Raw genomic sequence first — 23,827 nt, forward strand, 5'->3', positions numbered from 1 at the left:
ATATAGTCAACAGCCAGGCGAACAGAGATGAGAACTGTACTTAAGTACAGTACTTGAGTAAATGTACTTAAATACTTCCTGTGTCACATGCGGAGACGGGCTGTGGGCGTGTTTGTGTTGTTTACTAACAAGACTGTCATGGCGGCGGCGGAGCTCAAGTCTAGTTTCTCCACCTGGAGATATTCTCACTATTTCACTTTTGTTGAGCACAAAGAAAATAACGTTTTAGTTAAATGTAAGTTGTGTCCTGGCGGGTCAAAGAGCCTATCTACTGCCCAAACCAGTCATTCAAATCTATTAAAACATCTGCAGAAACAACATGCTGGGACGAAGCTAGTAGCTAAGACCACAGAGACTCAGCCGACGCCACTCCACCTCCACCTGCACCTAAGCAACAGCGGCTGGATTTTAACCAAGGGACTGCTCGCCAGGGAAAAGTCGATAAAGCCATTGCACGGTATGTTGTAGAACACATGCAGGCTATTGCTACAGTGGAGTCACCCGCGTTCAGGGAGCTAGTTAGCATGATAGCATGTCCGGGCGGCACACGGCATATGGGACGGAACACTTTTTCCAACTACCTGGAGAAAGAATATACAAAAATGTAAAGCCAGCTAATATCGATGCTATCCAGATTGCATATAATGCATGTCAAGTTGATCAACAGATTGTATTGTTCTCCAATGCAATAACAGTACTGAAATGAAGGCTAAGGGCATTCATATAATGGGAGCCCTTTTTTTAAGTAACTAAAATGTTACTTTTCACAGTAACGCATTACTTTTTGGTGTAAGTAATCAGTAAAGTAACTGAGTTACTTTTGAAATGAAGTAACTAGTAATGGTAACTAGTTACTGGTTTTCAGTAACTAGCACAACACTGGTCATTAATAAAGCTATTGTTTAAACCTTTGAACTTAAAGGTAGGGTAGGTGATTCACTTCAGAAACACTTTTTGTTATATTCCATGGAATGCTCTTAACATCCCGATAGCAATGAATACATTAAATGCTTTGACAATAAATATATACAAATATTTCATCTGTGGAAGCCGTGGCGCTGCAAAAAGCACGACCAATCATCTGCCTCGGCCCGCGGCAGATAACTGGATGGCCACCTGCCTGTCAGCCTTCCATCTCGTGCACAAACTTATCTCGTGCCCTCATTGCGTTCGTGTGTTGGAGGAGGGGCTCTGTAAGGAAGTCTGAAGGAAGTGGCAGATTTTGTTCGGTTGTGTACTTTCAAATTATAGCGCACTCAAGCTGGTTTCTCCATTCTTACCTTTAACATGGTTCCTATATGATAGAGTATTGGATTCTATCATTTTTGTTTTTTTACTGATTTTCATCAACTATGCTATAATATAATCTATATATGATATAATTAGTTTTACAGGGGCCTTAGCAACATCTTTCCAGGGACTTAATATAAAAATAGCCTCTTGGCTTACTCTGGTGCAGTTAAATAAATAAATAATGCTGCATTTTAGGAAATGTAACATTTCATCAAATATAAATAATCAATGAATTACCACAAAATGTGTTATTCAATATAGTAACTATACATCTACTGCCATGGGTCTTTAAAACAACTCTTTGACACAGACTGAAAACGGTGAAAGAAACATGGTTCTGCAGATATAACTTGATCATTTTGTAATGAACCTAGTACAATTCTGCAGAATGGCTAGACATTTACTGCAAACGACCCTATTCAATACATCGAATTGTGTTACTTTTGAGGTATTAATGAAACTTTCAACTAGCTATTTAGTAGGACTACTTGTTTGCAGCAATTTGCAAAATAAAGATGATGTGTCTTTTTTTTTCCTTTCTAAGAAGTCACAGTTTTTGTACTATGAAACTAAACCAGGATCACATGTTGGCTAATCAGTGTAATTAAAGTTGGGTGAATTCCTGTGTGTCAGTGGGTTTATGGAGTGGGTGTGTCCTATCGCCGGTGTTTCATTGAATTACTGTATGTTGTTGACACTTCCTGTCTGTGGGCTCAGTCTTTCCAGACACTTCCCAAAACGGTTCACCTGCTCTTTGCATTGATCAAATCTAAACTCCACTTAATCCTGCAGAGCTTTGAAAAGGTCAAACCACCCAAACTACGATCAGACACGTTTTCTACTTTAGATCTGGTGGTTCCTAGTAATGCATTATTATACTTTCTCAAGTCAAATCCAGTGAAGGCGAATACGTCTTCTTCAAGCTGCTGACATTATTGAACATGTTCTCATGTCTTCCATGACCGGAGTCCCTGCTTCTTTCCATGGTCATATTTGTCTTAGAATGTAATGGACAGTTTCTGTATTGACACATTCAATCATTTTAATGCCATTTAGTGTTTTTTGAACTTTTTCAACCAACTTTCTTTCAAATTCATTTTCAGCTCATTGTTTCTAAACAGGCTGAAAAAACAACTAATCTAATCAAAGCTTCAAAGTCAATCACCAAAAGTTAGCTACTAGCTAGCATTTCGCTGCTAAAGAGCTAGCATTTCAGTCAGGAGTTGGTGGAGACCACAGAACAGCTTCGGAGAATTTCCACATTATGAATGTATTCCTTTGGCAAGAAGTCGAGTTGCACTTTGAACCTATGTCTGTCCAAAATGTCCTCACTTCATCCTCGTTGTTTAGAATGGCCGAACATAGCTTATACATTTTTGAGGTGTGGCCAGAAACGTGTTGCGATGTCAGAGTCACCTTGACCACCAAATTCTAGCAGTTCAAGTCCAAGTAGCTGTTTGAAGCTAAGGTGCTCCCGAGATATTGCGTTCACAAGAACAGGACGGAGGTGAGGTCAAAGTGACCTTGACCTTTGACCCCACCATTTAATCAGACCATCCAAGTACACATTTTCAATTTGAATACATTTCTGGCCACTGCTAATTCCAGCATAGATTTTTGAAAGTTCGCGAAAAATCTTGTGACACTTACTGCCTCACAAGATGACTGCCGACGACTCATCTCAAACACAACTACAAAATGCCTTTCCCTAAATATCTTGCAAGAGTTTTGCAAATTGGGGGTTACCATTTAGACATCTGTGGTTTAGGTGTGCATAACAACAAAGAGAGGCAACTGTGCGACCAAAAAACATTGTTGGCTCATTAAGAGGTTAGCTAGATGGTGTAGCATCATTTATATCAGAACTGGAGAGTATTATTTCCCTGAAAGAAGAGAAAATAACGGCATTTATGGCTGTTCTAGATAGAAATATGTTTTTAATCTTCCCCCGACCGGCTTCATCCTGTCTATCTAATTGGTTGATGTGAGCCTGTTATTGACAGGTTGGTTAGTTGGTTTCGTCCAATCACCTGCCAAATATTGTTTCGTTTCCAATGACGGCTTCTCAAACTTTTCTTTAACACATAACAATCTAGTGTTTCAGGTTAGGTAAATAGACAACATAGAGTCAAACTAATGACTTCTCCAACCAGGAGACGACCAGGAATGTCAAGGATTCGGTACCTGTAATTCTAGTAATAGAAACCCGCCCAACTGCATTTCAGAGACCGACAGCATTCTTAGTAAGTCTGCGACCAAACCAGACTGCTGTCGTGTCCGTAACGATTGCTCATCAATATGCATGTCGGAGGCACCATTCTTAAAACTGACTCATGTTTCTTTTGGTGATGCAATCAGTTTTATGGCAGTAGTGTAATAACAGCTCACACGCACACTTGAGCGTAAGGGGAACAAGAGGCGCCAACTGAGACGCTCCAAAGGTTCGGCCAGTGTTTTTGTTTTGAGAGTGAGCACCTGGACCCTATTGGCTTTCAGTTATGGCCAGATTTGTGGGAGGTGTTGAGATATATTCTGAAGCAGCATGGTGGTGAGTGCTGCTCACTGGTGGCTCACTAGGAATGCTGAAGGCAACCGGACAGAATTCTTGAGAGATTTCTGAGAAGACAACCTGTTACCTGAACAGCACTCGGCTACTTCCACACCCTCTCCGGCCTTTCATCTCCTGGAGCATGCTGACAAGCACTGCACATCCTGTCTGCCCTTGCACACAAACAGTAAAGACACCATGAGAAGTAAACACTCACCTGAGCCAAAGCACGCACGCACGCACGCACGCACACACGCACGCGCACGCACGCACGCACACGCACGCACACACACTCGGGCACTGAAACAAGCACAGACAGAGTGAAATTAAACAGACAAAACGTGTAAATACACCAATACATCATATCACGTTGACAACCAACAGTTGTGTTGAATAATTAATTGATCTTGTTAAAACACCATCATCTAAAAGCCTTAACATATAAAGTAATATAAGATCAAGTTGGTCCATCCTACTTCAAGCGGCCGTTCACTTTTGTGTGGACAAGATCCGGCATTCAGCTGGCTGAGTGAACTCACATATCGACACACACACACACACACACACACACACACACACACACACACACACACACACACACACACACACACACACACACACACACACACACACACACACACACACACACACACACACACACACACACACACACACACACACACACACACACACCACACACACACACACACACACACACACACACACACACACACACACACACACACACACACACACACACAAACCTACAAAGTGTTAAGCCAAAGATCACTCCTAGAGACACGCAGGCAAAGTGGCCCAGTTTGTAAGCCCATGTGAAGCAGAGGGCCGGCCGGGGGAAGATGAGGGGTGTTATGGGACGGAAACAGCTGGTGAGAAGCCCAGAGGATATTAATCTGAGGGGGAGACAGGATGGCAGGAGAGGCCGTCTAATAAAGCATGGTATTACTGCTGCAAAGGTGTGTGTTTGTGTGTGAGTGTGTAAGTGTATGTCTGTCTGTTTGTCTTCCTGAAGGATTACTAAAGTACTGAGGTGAGTTAGAAAAACCTTTGCAGTCTGTGTGTCCATCTGGCTACGACTAACTATATGTTCTAAATTAAAAAAATAAGTTCTCACTTCTTATTACAAATCTGGGGACATTTTGGATTCAGTGTTAACTGTTACGAAATCTGTGATCATCATCCGATAAATCCAGCAAGGCACATTAAAGTTTTACAACCCTTCAAAAACAAAAAAGGGTTTTTGAAAATTAGATAAAATAAAGCAATCCAAATTTTCACTGAGCAATTAAAGTTCTGGTTGAAAGGAGTTGGAAGATGGGAGGGGAAGCTGGGCGGCATCAGTCGCACAGACACAGTAATGACGGCGCCACTGCTGTTTAACAATCAAAGATGGGAGGCGGGGGCTCGCAAGGAAGTCTCTCCTCGAAAAATACAGGTGTTTGGTACAATCAAAGCGCAGCTTGCAGAAATGACTGGGTTTGAAGTTGAAAGGGGAGGCAGGAGAAGGGGGGCTTTGTGGTGAGTGAGTGCTTGTATGAGAGAAAAAAAAGTGACTCAGAAGACAACTGTGGGCCGGTCTCTCCCCCGGGATTTTGAATAATTAACAAGGATAAGGAAGTTGACTACTAGGTGCTTACTGTTTACTTTGTTTGGATTTTTTTTGCCTCTGGAGGGGAAGTAGGGCTTAAGCTGGGTTAGCTCTCTGGAGGCTGGCGTGTTGGCAGGAGGATTTGTCTGGGACAGCAGCGTGGTTCCCGTGGGACTAGAGACGAGTCAAACCAGACACAAGCCAGTGAATCAGATTCAGAACCAACTTTTTAGGGTGGGAATATTGTATACAAAGCACATGTCTTTAAGGTAACACATTGTACTCAGAGAAATACAATCACACACAAACAGAAAGCTTAAGAATTACGAATGATCTGTCACGTAAACTATTTTAACCTTCAGGGGAACCAAGCAAAGGCTCCAAAAACTTGTTCCTGACTAATTACTGCAATTACAAATACAATACAACTTACAAGCAATAATACAGTGTGTCTAGGTGTGTAATTCATTGGAGAATAGTTCCAGCAATAAAACAATTATTGTAATGGCTGGTTCTTTATAGCCATTACATTAATTGTTTGATTTGTATAGAAAGACTCTTATGTGCTTTATTCCTAAAGATTGATAGCACTCTTATGTCTGTAAGTTAAAGCTACCACCAGGAGACAGGCACGTGCATGGGGAAACAGCTAGCTTGGTTTTCAACGTACTTCAGAAGATACCAAAGCCTCTTCTTTAGGACAAAAGTATACTAAATTAGCTAGCTAGCACAGTCCCTCCTTCGCAACTCAAGGAAGAAGTCGTGAAGTGGAGACAGAATAAGATAAGCTACCTAGCTAACTGTTTTATGTATTAACATATTCCATCTTGTTTGTTTGTGTGTGTGTGTACAGTATGTGTGTAAGTGTAAAACTGACTCATTGTGTTATATAATGAGCTATTTCTTGGCTGGTCGCAGAGCATGAATTAAAAAATATGGCATATTTTCAGGGCCGCCCCTGGCCAACATATGGCCCCACGCAAAGTTATGTGATGAGGCCCTCTGTGTCGAGAGCGTCGACGGGGACGGGGGGGGTTTAGTGCAGCACGCGTGTGAACTGCGAGCGCCGAAGCCTCTCCGCGGCGAAACTGTGGCACGCTTACAGTAATTGTGCCGCATTAGCGCATAAAGGTGCGCCGCATTTGCCCTTCAGATGAGGCCCCCTCCGTGAGGTGAGGCCCCCTCCGTGAGGTGAGGCCCCACGCAGTCTGCGTGATCTGCATGTAGGGAGGGGCCGGCCTGCATATGTTGTTAATCTTGTTCATTGCCAGACCAGCTCCTTTCCCCTGTTAGCCGTCTTCTTCATGCTAAACTAAGCTAAGTTTTTGTGATATTTAGCATACCAAAGACAGTTGTATACATCTTCTTAGCTCTCAGCAGAAAAGGTGTAATTGCCAAAATGTTGAACTTATTTTATTTCAATGAATGTAAAATGTAATTGATGACCTTTGTAAAGAAAGAAACAACTCACTTACTTTTTCAACAAAATATGGTCGAGCAGTTGGATTTTGCTCATTTTTGTATAGGTAGTTAGAAATGCCCCAAAAGTGTACTGTTGATTTTTAAATCTCGTATTGATGAAAACTATTGACCAGAGGTTAATTAAAAGAGTGTACAGAAAGAAAAACCAAAAAAGAATTGATGGTGGATTGGGCAGCAGCAGCTCACAGAGGCCCAAAAAGAAAGTAGTAAATGAATCCTTGGCAACAAATGTCCACTAGCCTTCTGGATTTTCCAAAGTGCATATAGCCACATGCCCTGTTACTCTTAGTTCCAAAAAAGATTTAAGTCAAACATTGACTTTGTGTTTGCTTTCTTGTATGATTGGCGATATGTGTAGGTGGAAGGGTTTGTCATAAGAAAACAGCACATGGAGGTCAGCAGTGCTGCAGTCATATAAATAGAGGCTACTTTACCACATTGACATTCAAAGGGAGTTTTGCTGGATTGATGACAAGAGTAAATGCCAGTACTTCAGGAAAAGCCTCCTTGCAAGCAAGTTTAAAGAACCACAAACATTTTCATGTACACAGCATAAACTCTTATACCGAAAAATATGTGAGCAGTGACAGACATACAAAAAAACGAGCTATCTAAACACATCTAAATCATTAGGATAATTTGTAAGCCCCTACACGGATTTGCACTGTAATTAAATGTTATTAAGTCTCTTTCTGATTGTGCTACATTGTATTCACGAGGAAATATGCTTGACTATTTAAAGCTGTGTGTAAACACCATTTAGTCGTGGTGTGTGGTCTTTAATTCAGTGGCCTGATCTTCCTTCAAGTGAAATATGCTGAAAGATATGAGACATTATACCAATGTCAGTCTGACAAGCACCAGCGACATATTTAAAATTAAAACTTTCCAGTGGTGAAAAAGGTATTTTTGATCTTTTAATAAGGTGAACATCGTAACACAAGTTATGTATGTTTTACTCACCTTATCATTCTTAAGTATAAATCTAAAAAGAAATTGCACCAAAATGCACTTCAAATACCAAAAACAAATACTCGATATGCAAAATGGTTCATTTTACTATAATATATGTTTAATTACTGTGTTAGTATTACCAACCCAGTCTCACATCTAAACGTGTAATAACTATGTTGGTCCACAACTTGGGACGTAGTATTTCTACAAAAACGCCTATGAAATTGTAAAATCCCTACGTTTTTTTTCACCATTCATTTCCAATGGCTGGCGTCTATGTCACGTGATCTTCACATTTCTCCCTGCAGAAAAAGAAAACATGGCCGAACTTCGTTTTATTCTCGGTGGAAAATGCCTATTTTAAGGTTAGTTTGGCCATTAAAATGTGTTTTGATGTCATTTGATGCGAGAAATATGAGTTGTTATTTCAGATTATGTGTGCAGTGGATGTACATGATCTTTAGTTTGCTAGTTATTATGAAGATTACTTCAGGAAATTGTGTCCATTCAACGTTTTCATTGTTACCAAGGTGGTTGCTAGGGACGCTGCTATCGATATTATTTCTGTTATGTTGTGTAACTGTTTAATGGTGTTATCTTTATTGCTACCCCCTTCCCCGTCAATGTATAGTGTTGGTCCACAGCGCAAAGGTATTAGTTTAACTAAATCCGCATCTAAAATGGTGGCATAAATACGTTATTTTCCCCTGTGCAATTCTCCAACCCAGTCTCACATCTCACATCACATCGTCATAAACAAATACCGGAAACAGAAAAGTTTTTTTTTAAATAAAATATTACTTTATTCCGAGTGTGCTTGCTTTTCTCTTTGAAAGTCATCACATAACGGCATTGTAATACACGGTTCGGCTGCATTAAATATTACATATCTGCCGTAGTTCTCTATGTATAGAGCCCTGATGAGAAGACCTCTGGACAAACATGAGGAACTGCCGCCAAAACTGAAAACGTGACGTGGATCATAAATATATCAGCAATTAAACAACATCTTACAATACATCTCCTTGCATTATCAACACTAATTCGGCTGACTTTTATATTTGATCCAATTGGTAGATAGGCTGTATTTACACCATAACGGTGCACAGCTGATATAAAGGGACACCTAGTGGTTAAAGCATGTTATTGAATGTCATTATTTGTATTATTAGATATTAAAATATATCCATTACTCGTTATTCTCAACTAATAGTTAATTAAAGACTGTATATTTTGCACATCCCTTTCAAGATTTAAAGATTTTCTAAGGTTTATTGACATATCATATACACAAACGGTGTAGTTATGCATTGAATGAAAAACTTGGGTCGCTGGTTCCTCAACAGTGCATTACAAGACATCTATCAATATGTGTGTATACCTCCAGCAATGTTAACTATGTTGAAGTACTTATTTTAACTGATATTATACAAAAACATACATATGTATTATACTCTTATAAGATGTATGTAAATAGTATAAGAAATGTGCAGAATACGACAGTTTAATGGTGGAGGTATACACACATATTGATAGATGTCTTGTAATGCACTGTTGAGGAACCTGCAACCCAAGTTTTTCATCTCCGACCTTGTCAGGTATTGAACAATCAATAAATAAAGAACACAGAATTATTAAATATAAAACACAGAATTTGTGTGATTATACTAAATGATTTACAAATAAACACAACTGCATATTTAACTGTTACACATGCTGATGTAACGCAAATGTTTCCAACTTGGGATCAATAAAGTATATCTTATCTTAAGATGATCGATGGCTACTGCCATATTTGCAACATTTGCCTCTGAACCTTGACAAGTGCATGTTTCAGGCTCATCAATGAACAACAGGAGGGGTCACAGACATAAGACCAGCTGTTAAATAAAGCTCTTCTGACCTTAGCTGTCATGTGGGTATATATTAATGCTGCCCAGGGATGTACACAGTTTAATACTGGCAACTTCTTATTATGGGAAATACGAAAACGTCTTTTAAAACTACAATTCCCAGTAGAGACGTGCCATAGAACATGTTGCAAAACACACAATAGCCAGCATGTGTAGTTCTGGGGACGGGGGGACGGGGTGGACCCGTTCAAATCCAGTTTTGGACAGTCTGCCGTGGTTCCATCCCATTTCAAGTGCTGTTCGACGCTCAGTGTAACCCTCGGAGCACACTCAAACATCCAATCACAGAGCTTGAGGACTATCACGGGGTTTGTCAAGCGAAGCGGAGAGAATACTTACTTCCGGGTGTAATATTCTCCAAAGCAAATAGACCCTCGGTCCTGACGGACTCCAACTTGTGTTTATTAATCAAACAAATAAATAAACACAAGGATAATTATGTGTTATTGTTGAGTAAATGGAGAATTGCACAGGGGAAAATAACGTATGCCACAATTTTAGATGCGGATTTTGTTAAACTAATACGTTTGCGCTGTGGACCAAAACTATACATTGACGGGGGTAGCAATAAAGATAACACCATTAAACAGTTACACAACATAGCAGAAATAATATCGATAGCAGCGTCCCTAGCAACCACCTTGGTAACAATGAAAACGTTGAATAGATGAGAATGCGTCACTTCCGGGCAAAAATAACGGCTCCGCCCACTTTTGGGGGAAAACAACGCTGTCAGTTGAATGGCGGTCAATACAAATTCTGAAGTTTTTGCCAATCCGATTAGAAATGTAAGGAAACCGGAGATTTTTGGATCTTCAAAGAGCCCGATTCCAATGGCCAGATAGGCAAACAATTGCATTAAGCCATTACAAATCGACGATCGGGCTCAATATGGTTAAATATAGCAGTCGGCTATCAATTTTCATAGATGAGAGTAACATCTACGTCACTTTACGGCCCCACCCACCTTTGGGGGAAACAACGCTGTCATTTGAATGGCGATCGAGCCTGAAGCCACAGAGCTCTTCTTTTACTGTCCTTTCTTCTTAGAGGAAGTACAGAAACACTGAACTATTGATTATGTTTAATGTTTGAGGTGCAATAAACGACACAGCAGCTTTTTGACATGATACAACTATTATGTTCCGCCTCCCTCATGAGAGTAACAGCTGGAGAAATTACAGCCTCGCCTACTGATTTTAATTTAACCATATATCAAGACCGATTGTCGATTACCAATGATCGAATGTAATTGTTTTCCTGACTGGCCATCGTAATCGAGCTCTTTGAAGATCCAAAAATCCACGGTATTCAAAAATGTTTATCGGATTGGCAAAAACTTCAGAATTTGTATTGACCGCCATTCAAATGACAGCGTTGTTTTCCCCAAAAAGTGGGCGGGGCCATAATTTTTGTCCGGAAGTGACGTAGGTATTACTCTCATCTATGGACACAATTTCCTGAAGTAATATTCGTAATAACTAGCAAACTAAAGACCATGTACATCCACTGCACACATAATCTGAAATAACAACTCATATTTCTCGCATCAAATGACATCAAAACTCATTTTAATGGCCAAACTAACCGTAAAATAGGCATTTTCCACCGAGAATAAAACGAATGTCGGCCATTTTTTTTTTTAAATGTGAAGATCACGTGACATGGTGGAAAAAAACGTAGGGATCTTACAATTTCAGAGGAGTTTTTGTAGAAATACTACGTCCCAAGTTGTGGACCAACGTAGTTATTACAGGTTTTTTTGTGAGACTGGGTTGGTATTACTGATGCATAAATATGTACAGTATTTTGAGAAAAAAGCTTATTATAATTACTATACATACTGCTGGGTAGCTAAATCTATAATATTACATCATCATTTATTTTGAAATGTTATATTAACCCTCCTGTTGTCTTCGGGTCAAATCTGACCAATTTACTACTTTCATCAATCATAACTTTTTTGTTTTACATTCGATTGCATGAAGGCTTTATGATATCCTTCACAGTAGATATTTGAACATATACAATTGCTGATCACCACTTTCATTGAATTTTGGATGATTTAGTCAACTTTGAAACACCCATGGTGTTCCCAGTCACATGACCGCCATAAAGAAAAGGAATTAGTAACCATCCGGATCAGATAAAACACACACACACACACACACACACACACACACACACACACACACACACACACACACACACACACACACACACACACACACACACACACACACACACACACACACACACACACACACACACACACACACACACACACACACACACACACACACACACACACACACACACACACACACACACACACACACACACACACACACACACACACTCTAGATGTGTGTCCCCCCTTATGTGCCCAATCCCCCCATGTGAATCACACCTGGCACGCACAATACATGTTCAGTGTCTATTCTTTGTATATTTACTGCAGTGTTTCATGTGTACCAGTAGTCTGATACAATATTGACAGTTTGAAAGGGTGTTAAATGACATTTGGTGATGATTAATGGTTTTTGTGTTAATGTAATAGCAGTTAAAACAGGACCGGTCAAATTTGACCGCGAACACCAAAGTAAGGAGGGGGGGGGGGACGGGGACGAAGGCAATAGTTAATAAACTGAATACTGAAGCAACTAAAGTTTTTAGATAAATGTACTAGAAAATTGCAATATTCTTTTAAGATGTAGCAGAGTGTAAGTTTAAAGTAACAGAAAATGGAAATACTTAAGTAAAGTGCCTCAAAATGGTACCTATACATACAGTGCTTGAGCTTTAGTTAGTGTCATGGCGTTTGTAAAGTGCTGTTCCAGAGACGGAGGAGCAGAGAGGAAGTGACTCCCGCCGGCCTGTCTGTGGTCTGTGTTTGTCAGTTGATTTGAAGCTGCACCCCCAACATGCTGTGACAGGAAAGGAATTAACTCAGTGAGGAGACAAAATAAAATAGAAAGCCCTCAAAGGAAGATGATGTTAAAAACTATTAAATGCGTGATGCACATTGAAAGCCACAGCAGTCACTTGAACTCTGACATATACCGAGGAACTATATTTATTTGGCATTTGTAGCAGTTCAATTGTCACGTAAAACACGTTTTTTTTCTAATGTGAGATGCTGTTCCTCTGAATGGTTCAGGTCGCTCAATAACTGGTACCCTGTTTTCTGCAGAGTAAGAACTCCAGATTTGTGTGTTTTGGCCCGAGCCAAACCACCTCAGGAGTGTCCTCAATCAAAGGATTTCCAGGTCTTAACTCCCTGATCCACAGACTGCACTTCACTGGGCAGGTTACTGCACCGGTGCTACAGTAAAGAAAAGTTGATTTGCAACATCACTGCTGTAGCTAACAGTGTCTCATGAGAATAAGATGTATCAAATCTTTAGAGTTTGTGTTTATTTAAGGTGTTAGCTATAGCTTTGATAATAAAGTCAATCATTTTATTTTATTTTGCATTTTTATTTAAGTGATAGTGTTGAAAGGGGAGAAAGAGGCGAAGACATGTGGCAAAAGGTCCCAGGCTGGATTCGAACCTGGGTCCACTACATGGAGACACCAATGGGCGTCCAGCTCTACTAACTGAACTACTGCAGCCCAATGATAACTATTGTAATAAATTAAATCAAATAAAACGTAGAAACATTTTCTTAAATATATGTCTATATGTATGTAACGTATGCATTATGCTCTCTGAGATTATATATACTATACTATTATATATATCACATTTTACAAGAGAGACCAGGCCAAGGTCCATACAAAATCACAATACAATAAAACACACAAACAACCACATGCCTTTATTGCCACATATGATGACATTAAATCCATCAATGGACATCAATGTTTGTTCATTTTAATTTTAGTATTGATTATTCCTTGATGCAAAGAAGGAAGATGCAGTCTTCCCAAAGTCTTGGATATATTAGAGTGGAATGAAACTTGTGTGAAAGAATAATAATCATGTCGCTGTTAAAACAGAAAACCACAATTGTTCAACAAAATGTCATGGTTTTAGCAGATTGAGCTAGCTCAGTTATGTGGAGCTACTTACAAAATGTAAAAAGGTGTACTATTGTTTATTGACAAAAATGATTGCCCACAGTATACTAAAGCCAAAACTATTTTGTACGGCAATTACAACAAAAAAGGGTTTATGTTGCTCACAAAACCCTAAATATAAAGTAAAAATGGATAATTGTCAAAACATGTACACTAGAATGTAAGACTTTTTAAAATTGCAAATAGGCTACTCTTAGTTCAAACAAGCATTTTCAATAAAAGAGTTAAATTAAACTTATATACATTTAAAAAATGTCACTTTAAAACAGAAAACAAATATTAAGCTAGCCTCTTTTTATAGGATTAGACGTGAAGAAGAAGTTGTGCAGTGCTCAGTTACTTTATTTTGTATAAGTAAGTAAAAGTACTGCATTCAAAATTGTACTTATGTAAAAGTAAAAAAGTAGTGTAAAAAAATACTTTGAGTACAAAAGGTAAAGGTACACGTTATGCAAAATGGTCATTGTAAACACCAGATATATTAAGTATTTTAATTACTCTATTACAATTATAAGTGCATTCATGTGTTCATCATTGGTAAAAGGGGGGTTTACATGAAATACTTTATACAATAAACTGGGTAGCTTAACCTATAATAATATTGAATAATGTGTGTTGATTTACATTTTGTATAAATAACCTAAATATTCAAGTAATTAATTATGTAAATGTGTGAAGTAAAAATAAGAGGTAACCCTAACCCTAATAAGAACAATATGTGTTAAAAAAAACAGTAGTAAAAGTATAAAGTAGCACAACATAAAAATCAAATAAAGTACAATGTTTACTCAAGTACAGCTTGAGTAAATGTGCTTAGTTACATTACACCACTGGACTTTACCTCACAATAAATATATTTTCTGAAGGTCTGTAGACCGTCTCATTGTTCCCGGGTTTTAAAGCGAGCCGTGTCCTCACCTCCAGCCGGGGAGGGCGCATCTCTAGGGGGGAGCGGGCCGAGCGGGGGGCGGGGCCTGGAGGCACTGAAGACGCACAGCCTATCATGAAGTTTCTCACTACTCACCATACTGCTTACCTGTGCGCCAAAACGATCATACTGCCTCACTTTGACCGTCAGCGATGGAGATAATCAGATGAAATATGATGAGGATATTATTCTGTGCACGTTTGTCGACGACGGGAAGAAGAAGAAGCAGAGCTGAGACCACGAGCTGCATTTATTCAGAATAACTCAGCAGCTCCAGCACTAACAGGTAACCTCTCTCTCCCTGCGAGATAAGCGTCTGTTACTGCACTATAAATGAATATATCTCAACATTACATTGCTTTATTAACCATGCTTTGGTTTGACTTGGAGATATAATTAACATATATTTTCCATGAGAAGACCCTGAGACCTGCAGTTAAATAAACAGTGGTTTAATGACGTATTGAAGTACATTTACTCAAGTATTGTACTTATATATCGATATGAGGTAGCTTACTTGTGCTTTACTTGAGTATGTTTAGTTTATGCTTCTTTATACACCAATGGCATGGGCACTACAGTTTGGAAGCCAATATTGTACTTTTTACTCTATGACAAAATGAGTTACAAATTACTTTACAGATTCTGATTTTAAGCTAAAACAAAATATAAATACACTATGATATATCATAACAGTTAAAGATATCCAGCAATGATATATAAAGTCATTGAAAGAAGAAGACAAAAAGTTTTACTTACGAAGTATTTTAACACTGTAGTATTTCTAATTGTACACAAGTAAAATATCTGATGTATCTTACCCCACTGTAATTATATGAAATAACAATATATTGTCAATTGTTTTTTACAGCTGAAGTTTAAGATTCTGATTTAAGGGTCTGAAGAATGAAGTCAAAGCATTTATTTTGATACAAAAGTTGAAAACATTAATTTGTGTAGTAATATAAAGTTTAATATTATAGTTAATATTATATTGACTTGACCTGTAGGTGTGGAGGGTTAGCTCCAATGGGATGTAGCCTGGTGTGCCATTTACTCACGTACAAATTATGCGGTCTTAACATCTTAAAACATATTTCACTTTAAAGCAATTACCACATTATAGGACTCACATTCATACTCATTTTGAAAGAAAGGAAGGAAGGAAATCTGTCCATTATGCTGTTTTTAGAAATGTGCCGTGATTTGTTGATGCTGTTCATTTTAAATTCTGGTTTAATGTAATTGTTTCTCCCATTTGTCACTGTAAAGTATACGGCCATATCATGTGTATATGTTCCCTGTAGGAATTCAAATTATTATTCAAAGTGCACATGATAGGATTTACGGGATTTATTGTTAATAATCAATAGTTTGAATTAGTTATCTTTGTTTAGAAAAAGGTTTGATTTGGAAAAACGATTCCATGGCGTGACAGTGACGATTGACCAAGTGCAAGACTTAATAAGACATGTATGTATATATATATATATATAGTGGTGGAAGAGTTCGAATCATTTACTGTAGGGAAAGTAGCAATACCACAAAGTCAAATACAAGTCATATTTTAAAAGTTTGAATGAGTTCAATCATAGAACTAACCATATGGGATGAGAGGACAACACAATCAAGTACAGATATGCAGAATGGGATGTCGGTGTTATATTGTCATAGTATTGGATTATTATTATTGATAATTCAATCTGTAAATGGATCAAAAGGTAAAGCACATTTTGACTAATGTTGGGTAGTTTAACCGATTGGATGTTTGTATGTGAAATGTTATTCTATAATGAAAAGTATTATAATACACATAATGTTTCAAATAGAATACAGATTAAAATGGACATTTTTAAACTAAAGGTAAGTACATATACATTAAAACTGCACAGAAAAAGTAATATTCTTAGTAACCATTGTATATACATATCACATTATGTCACATTTTGTACATCTTATTTAACATAACATTCTGTCTTTGTGTTTTTAATCTTTGTCTCCATTTAAACATAAATACTTAAACAAGCACATCAAATAGTATTGTGAAAAAATCCTGTTGAAACACGACAGTGTGTGTTTGTACGCTTTAGAATTTTGAAGTGGAAATTAGGTGCAAACTTGATCAAAAATACACTTGTACTTGATTTATTTTGGTTTACAAATGAAGGCTCTGAAAATGTCAGTCAAGGAAGAAAAAAAGGCTCCTTAAAGATGTCCCAACAACTGCAGTACATATTTCAGTGAGATGCAGTAAAGTTCATTCTATGCAATTATACTCAGTGATTTATAGTGTCACACAGACACTCTAAATCACTGAGCATGTCAAACTGTTATCCATATCTAAGCTATCTTGGAACCGATTAGACCAGATCAGCCTCCACTTCCAGCTCTGTGTCTCACTAACCTTACCTCCACCCAGGTGTGCAGATTACCTTTTCAAATCAAGCATAGCGTTCTAAAAGAAACTCTGTTTAAAGGCCCCTATCTATTGCACTCACCAGGTTTTGAATAACTGTTGTGCAGGCCGACTTTGATATGTCATCGTGGTCCACTCTGACAACTGACCTGACCCCAGTCTAATTGATCTGCTCCACTCCCATTGGTTGAATGGCAGAATACATTTTTAAAAAAGTAATCCCAAAACTATTCTGGAAATAAGGCCTCAAAATTAAATCGAGCAGATTATCAGTCTTGAAAATCCCAATTATTAGCTTTCAAATCAGAAGAAACAAGTCTGGAAGTTTATTAAAACTCAGGAAAAGATAGATAGATCGATAGGTACTTTAGTGTTGAGAAAAAGTTGAGAAAGTGTTATGTCACAGCATTGACAATCTACAAGAATTACAAAATGACTTAAAGGTGGGGTAGGTAAGTTTGAGAAACCGGCTCGAGATACACTTGTTGTTATATTCCATGGAATGCTCTTAACATCCCGATAGCAATGAATATCTGAAGTGCTTTGACAAAAAATCCATTAAAAAACATCATCAGTGGAAGCCGTGGCGCTGTAAAAATCACGACCAATCATCTGAGCCGGCCCGGCTAAAGTAACAGGATGGCCTACCTGCCTGTCAGCCTTCCATCTGTGCACAAACTTATCTCGTGCCCTCATTGGTCATGTGCGTGTTCGTGTGTTGGAGGAGGGGCTCTGTGAGGAAGTGGCAGATTTCTTCCGGCTGTGTATTTTCAAATTCTAGCGCACTCGAGCCGGTTTCTCCAACATTACCTACCCTACCTTTAACAATAGAATAAAATACAAATAAAACATTCAGAGTCGTATCCAAACACTATCTTATATACCAATCTATTTAACTTGAAATTCAAAGTACAATATGTCCTGTGAGGTAGTGTTAGTAGGCTGCGAAGTGTGTGTGCCTCACTTGTTGAAGTGTTTTAAGAAATCTAGAGAAGAGCTTGTTCCCCGTCTGCGCCTCTTCCCTATGGCAGACCTATAAAGCGGGGCCGTGCTGGGTCTTGGTCGGGCAGGTTTTATGACCAGAGCTCTGTCATTGCTCTGTACCATCCTCCTCCTCAAGGGCTGCCCTCCCCCTGGGGGCCCTTCGATGCCAGCTGTTCCCCTCAGGAGCTCCTGGCACTCCCAGCACTTTGGCGAGCGGAGGCGGATGCCGGTGTCTTGGTTTGTTTACGGTTGTGTCAGTAAGAGTGGAGTTGTGGGGACCATTCCGCTGTGCAACCCAGTCACATTCCCAAAAGATTACAGAGCAGCGACTCTGGCTCCAGGCCGACATGAAATAAATCAGCTTGACCTTTAACACCAGACCTTTCATTAGGGAATTCCAAACTAATTGCTTTACGGTTTCATTGCGACCAGAAAGCATCTCTGAGTTGCTTTGACTGAACCTTTGAGAAGGCCGTGTAATGGTCTTGGTTCGGCTGTATTGACTCACAAATTGGGATTTACTGAGGGGTTCCTTCGCTGTCAGTCAGAGGTACCCCGCCTGTGTCTAGCTCCACCTGATCAACATATCAGAGAGGATGCATGTCTTCCAATGGAGTTGACCTATTGTCTTTTGGCAACCCTTTGCAGCTTGCTCCATCAGATATGGTTTCACAGCAAGATTGAGACAGCATAGCTTCAGCCTTCTTTACGGTTTCCTGCTGTAAAGATAATTGTAGATGTTGGAGGATGGGGGTGTGGTGGAAGTCAACAAGATTGTTTGGGGGAGGGACATGTTTGAAACCGAGCACAGGTCTTGTAGGCCGGTGGCTTCTTCTCCAACATTACCAAGCTTTATGTCACCGTTGAAATCAGAGCCCCTCCTCGTTCTTACAGACGCTGCAGTGGCGTGTTCAAACGAACATACCTGGCGCGTGTTGGGGACAGGATGCTGTTTTAGAGCGTGTGCCCATAATTACGTAAATAAAGTATTGTACTCATGTCATTGTTTCCCTCCCATTCTCAGGCTCCTGAATGCCGTCAGTCTGCAACTGTTGATGCTTTCTGCCGCCAGTGTGTTCGAGGCGGGCCGTTTTACGGGCTCCTATTGTATCTTGCCTGGAGGCCCGTTGTAAATCATGGGTGATTCATAAAAACAGGTTCTCCTGTCTGCCAGGTTTCATCTCCAAAACCTCAGAGACGTACAAATAGACTTTGGCCCGCAGCCATACCTCCCTGGAACTTCTTCCTTTACCAAACTGTTCTCCTGTCAACACTCCCCTTCACTCTTGTCCCTGCCCCCCCACTGCCTTTGCCTTGCACTGGGCCAATGATGTTGTTTTCTTTGCGCTTGTCTTTGACTGTCCTCCATGGGAAGTACCTGGCAGCGGATGCATGTGGCAGGCTTCTGCCTGGACACGTCTGTCTCCCCCTCTCTCCTGCCTCCTCGGCCACGCAGCGTGAGAACGGCAGTATCCATGGCGATGAAGGAGGTGTGCTTAGGGTTTAAATGTTGTAGACAGAAGGATTTAGGCCTGAATGTCTGCACTTCTGAAGTTCAGAAACGTTAGATCAGCAAAGGCTGAGTATTTCAAAGTCTTTCAGAGTGGGGAAAAATGACCTCAAGGCTTTGAAGTCATTGCATGTAGTTCAGTGAAGCCATTGAGAAAATGCAACACAGTGAGAAGTTGATACCAGATTTGAAGATATAACAGTTTGTTTGTTCTTTCTTTCTGCAGGTTTTGGACACATCTCAACATGTGCTAATCTTCTAAGCATTACCCAAAATATAGTGAACAAGATTTTGAGCCGCCAACCTCATCAACAGTCTAGCACCTTGCCCAGCTTCCCTCATGGCCCACCCTTACGAGCCTTGGTTGCGGACAGCACCCCCAAGTGGCAGCTCAGAAGACATGAACATCCCCTCCTGGTGGGAACTCCACAGGGACGTCCAAACAGGGAGCTGGATTGACCTGCAGACGGGGCAGAATGTCGGCTTGCCTTCGGTAAATCCTGGGAGCTCCATGGGGTTGCAGCACTCTTTAGGGCCCTACGGATCCGACCCACACCTGTGCAACCTGCCTCCATCTCAACTCGCTCCAGCCTCGCACTCATCCCACCTCTTCTCTCAGGATGGCTTCAAGATGGAGCCAATGGCCCCTGAAATGCTGCAACAGGAAGCGTACTCCCTGGAGGAACCGCAGGAGAACGCTGTCTCCGCCCGGCCCAAGCCTCAGCGCCGCTCCTCCTCCAGAGGCGGGGGCCAGACTGCGTGTCGCTGCCCTAACTGCGTGCATGCTGAACAGCTGGGCCAGAGCACGGATGACAGCAGGAGGAAGCACATGCACAACTGCCACATCCCCGGCTGCGGCAAAGCCTACGCCAAGACCTCGCATCTGAAGGCTCACCTGCGATGGCACAGTGGGGACCGGCCCTTCGTCTGCAACTGGCTCTTCTGCGGCAAGAGATTCACACGCTCTGATGAACTGCAGCGCCACCTTCAGACGCACACCGGTGCTAAGAAGTTCAGCTGCGCATTATGCCCCAGAGTGTTCATGCGCAATGACCACCTGGCCAAACACATGCGCACACACGAGTCCCCGCCAGGACACGGGGAGGAGAGGGTGAATGGAGACGGGAGGATGGATAAAGGCTTCGATACACCCACCCCTCCTCAGTCTTCCTCAAACGTGTCCGACAACACAGAGCCACCACTGAAGCTGAAATGTGAGACGGACCCCTCAGTCTCCAGCGTGACAGGGCAGTCTGGGTAATTTCATCACTTTCTGAGGCATTGTTTGCAGTTAAGGGTTAACATTTTTTCCCCTCTTTATCATAGAGTTGTCTTGGTTTTACAATAGAATAGAAAGTAGAAAAAAAGTTTGGACACACTTTCACTGATGGAAGTCTGATGGGACAGAAAGTGTTTCTTCTGTGTCTATCAACTAGGCAAACTCTGATAGTATAAATGTTTTAGCACACAGAAAAACTGTAATTTATTCATAGTATAATTGACTGATTCTGTGGATTCAAGTGAAAGGTGACTAAGGAGGCGATCAAGCTGAAGCTGCAGCTTGTTGCTGGACTTCTGTTGCTGCTAGAGCTTCTGCTACCGGTAGACCAAAGATTAACTGAAGGTAGCAACTTGTTTACAAAGAAATGAATCAAATGTATTGCTGGAGGTGTTGGAGGAATGTTTGTCTCCAATACAGTTTAATACACTAATGTCAAAGGCAGCATGCTTTTGAACAGAGAAAAGAGACCGTTTTTTGTATAAGTCTCAGACGGTGTGTGTATCCTTCTGCGCAAGTTGTGATAAGCCACTGGAACATAATACAGCATGTCGTTTTTAAACAGTCATTGGATGGTGAAAGTTCATGCGACAGAACTGTGTGTGTGGATGTTGTAAGTGATTAAATGGTACTTTTACTAAAGTACAACAGACAATAATGCTGTACTATGGCAGCATGCTATAATGTTGGTGAATATATAATATAATATAAAAATGGGAATTGAATGCACTACAAAGGCGTATTTACCAAAAATGTGTGTTTCTGTTGCCACTTTTGGCATAACACTTAATGATGAGAATGTGAACACTGGTCCAGGTTACCAGATGAGAACAACAAGATGTGACAATGATATAAAAAAAGAAAAAATTGTAAAGGAGTCAGAGCCACTGAAAGAGCTTCGCGTCATGATCACCAAAAAATGGACGTGGGGAGAAAATGCTGCCTGATTAAAGACATCCTTTGGTACGTGCTGATGACAGCGATCATATTTGGCATCAACTGGACTCCACAGGGCGGTATGTCTAAGCAGGGTAGTTTACCACAGTGCCCTCTGCAGGCACAAGATTTAAAGCTGCCCCAAACAATGTTTTTATATAACCAATAGATTCAATTACTTGGCCATTGAAAAACATTGTTCCCATTCAACTAAATTACATTGTCATTTTTCTTTTGTGTATATGTCCCTGATCACATTTGTTTTAAACGGGCAAATCCAAAGAAACACAGGTCTTTCACCGAGGTATTGTTCGGTTTTCCATCTCCAAACAATACTGTATTCTCACAGCTCTCATCCACGTCAACGTCTTTAAACGGTAAAAATATGTCAATTTTGCATCTACAGTTTTTTCTGCTGCCCCCAAGTGGCCACAAAAAGATACTGCGTCACAGGTCACAAAGGGTGTAACAGAAAATCCCAAAATAATTTACCGTGAATTCATGCGTCAAGAGGTTCAGACGTCGTGGAAGGTGGAAGAAGGATTTCCTACTGATCCAGGTGTACCTCATTATGTGGGTTGATACATTTCTTCAAAATACCATCAGCTCGATACCTATTTGCATGTTGGATCAAGCTATAGGCGCAATTATCGACAAGCAGTCTGTAAAGGGTTTATCTCTCAACACATTAGATTAAGATCTCTTTGTGTGTCTGGAGTTTTTCTATGTTCCACAACTCATTTAACAAACCATTGGATTCTGGATAAGCACGCAGAAAAAGGTTGCTAGCAATCTAGCTAATGAAACAAAATGCAAGAAAACAACAGGCAGAATAATTTGTTAAGGTTAACTTTCATAATCTATATGAATTGATCACTAGTTGTGTAGCGGGCAGTGTGAGCAGCACTATTAGGATGTATGTAACCCATCACAGTCATTAGGCTGAGATGTCTTTATATTAGGGGCTTGCATTATTGGAGGCTCAATATTGCTGTATTTATGTATAGAATATAATAAATGGAAGACCATGTTTAAACATTAGTCAATTGCTGTGTTTTGAGTATTAATAATATTATTTTTTGTTGATGTTATTGATAGTCTTTTATGTTGGTCAGTAGAGCAAGATGGACACGTTTTTTTATTGGTTGCAAAAGTAAATGTTTTAGTTGGCTGCAATAAAATAGATTTTAAAACGTTTAATAAGTTAAGTATCATGGTGTAATAACTTGTATTTAATCTATTGTTGTCTTTTAAATAAAAAAAATTATATTCTGTGTCCATGTTGAACTTTTATTTATGGAAGATGTGCTAACTGTCAGTTATTATTTGCTGTTAAATGGTGTATTAATTATGACAACACACAAAACTATTATATTATTATTAGTAGAATCATTAAGAGTAAAGATGAAAGTATTTTTAGTCAAAGTACTTATAGTCTGGGCTGGATTACCATATGGGCAACCTGGACAGGGGCCCTTGAGCTAAAGGGGCCCTCAGTGACAGTAATTTTGTATTATTTTTGTCTCGATAAGATGGTATGGGCTTACAGTTACAGAGTAGTAACAACTATATTAAAAGTGTGATGCTCTCTAAATGTAATCAATTCTTATGACGGAAAACATCTTCTTGCTTTACTACCATATAGTTGATTTACTTATGTTGTACTTTTATAGACTAACCTATGTCCATGTGTGTCTGTTTGGGTGGTAGATTGGTCTATTACAGAGAGTTTTCATTCATTATTTACATTTCATATTGTGTATTCTTCTATAGGCCTACTCTATTGATATACATATATATTTTCGAAAAGTACAATTGTCAAACTTGGCTAAAGCCCCCAATGTTGCTAGATCCAAGCAACACCCCTGGTTCAGCTGGAGGGAATTAATGAA

At 39.9% G+C, this 23,827-nt stretch overlaps 1 protein-coding gene across 1 annotated transcript; it reads left to right on the forward strand.

Moving 5' to 3' along the window:
* Nucleotides 1-14,930: 14,930 nt before the first annotated feature.
* Nucleotides 14,931-23,211, forward strand: LOC117454748 (transcription factor Sp6-like). Its single transcript, XM_034093905.1, has 2 exons — nucleotides 14,931-15,096; nucleotides 19,947-23,211. Exon 2 carries the CDS (start codon nucleotides 20,061-20,063, stop codon nucleotides 20,979-20,981), a length of 921 nt encoding a protein of 306 aa, XP_033949796.1. The 5' UTR covers nucleotides 14,931-15,096; nucleotides 19,947-20,060; the 3' UTR covers nucleotides 20,982-23,211.
* Nucleotides 23,212-23,827: the final 616 nt, after the last annotated feature.

Source organism: Pseudochaenichthys georgianus, chromosome 1 (assembly GCF_902827115.2).
Source record: "Pseudochaenichthys georgianus chromosome 1, fPseGeo1.2, whole genome shotgun sequence".
NCBI lineage: Eukaryota > Metazoa > Chordata > Actinopteri > Perciformes > Channichthyidae > Pseudochaenichthys > Pseudochaenichthys georgianus.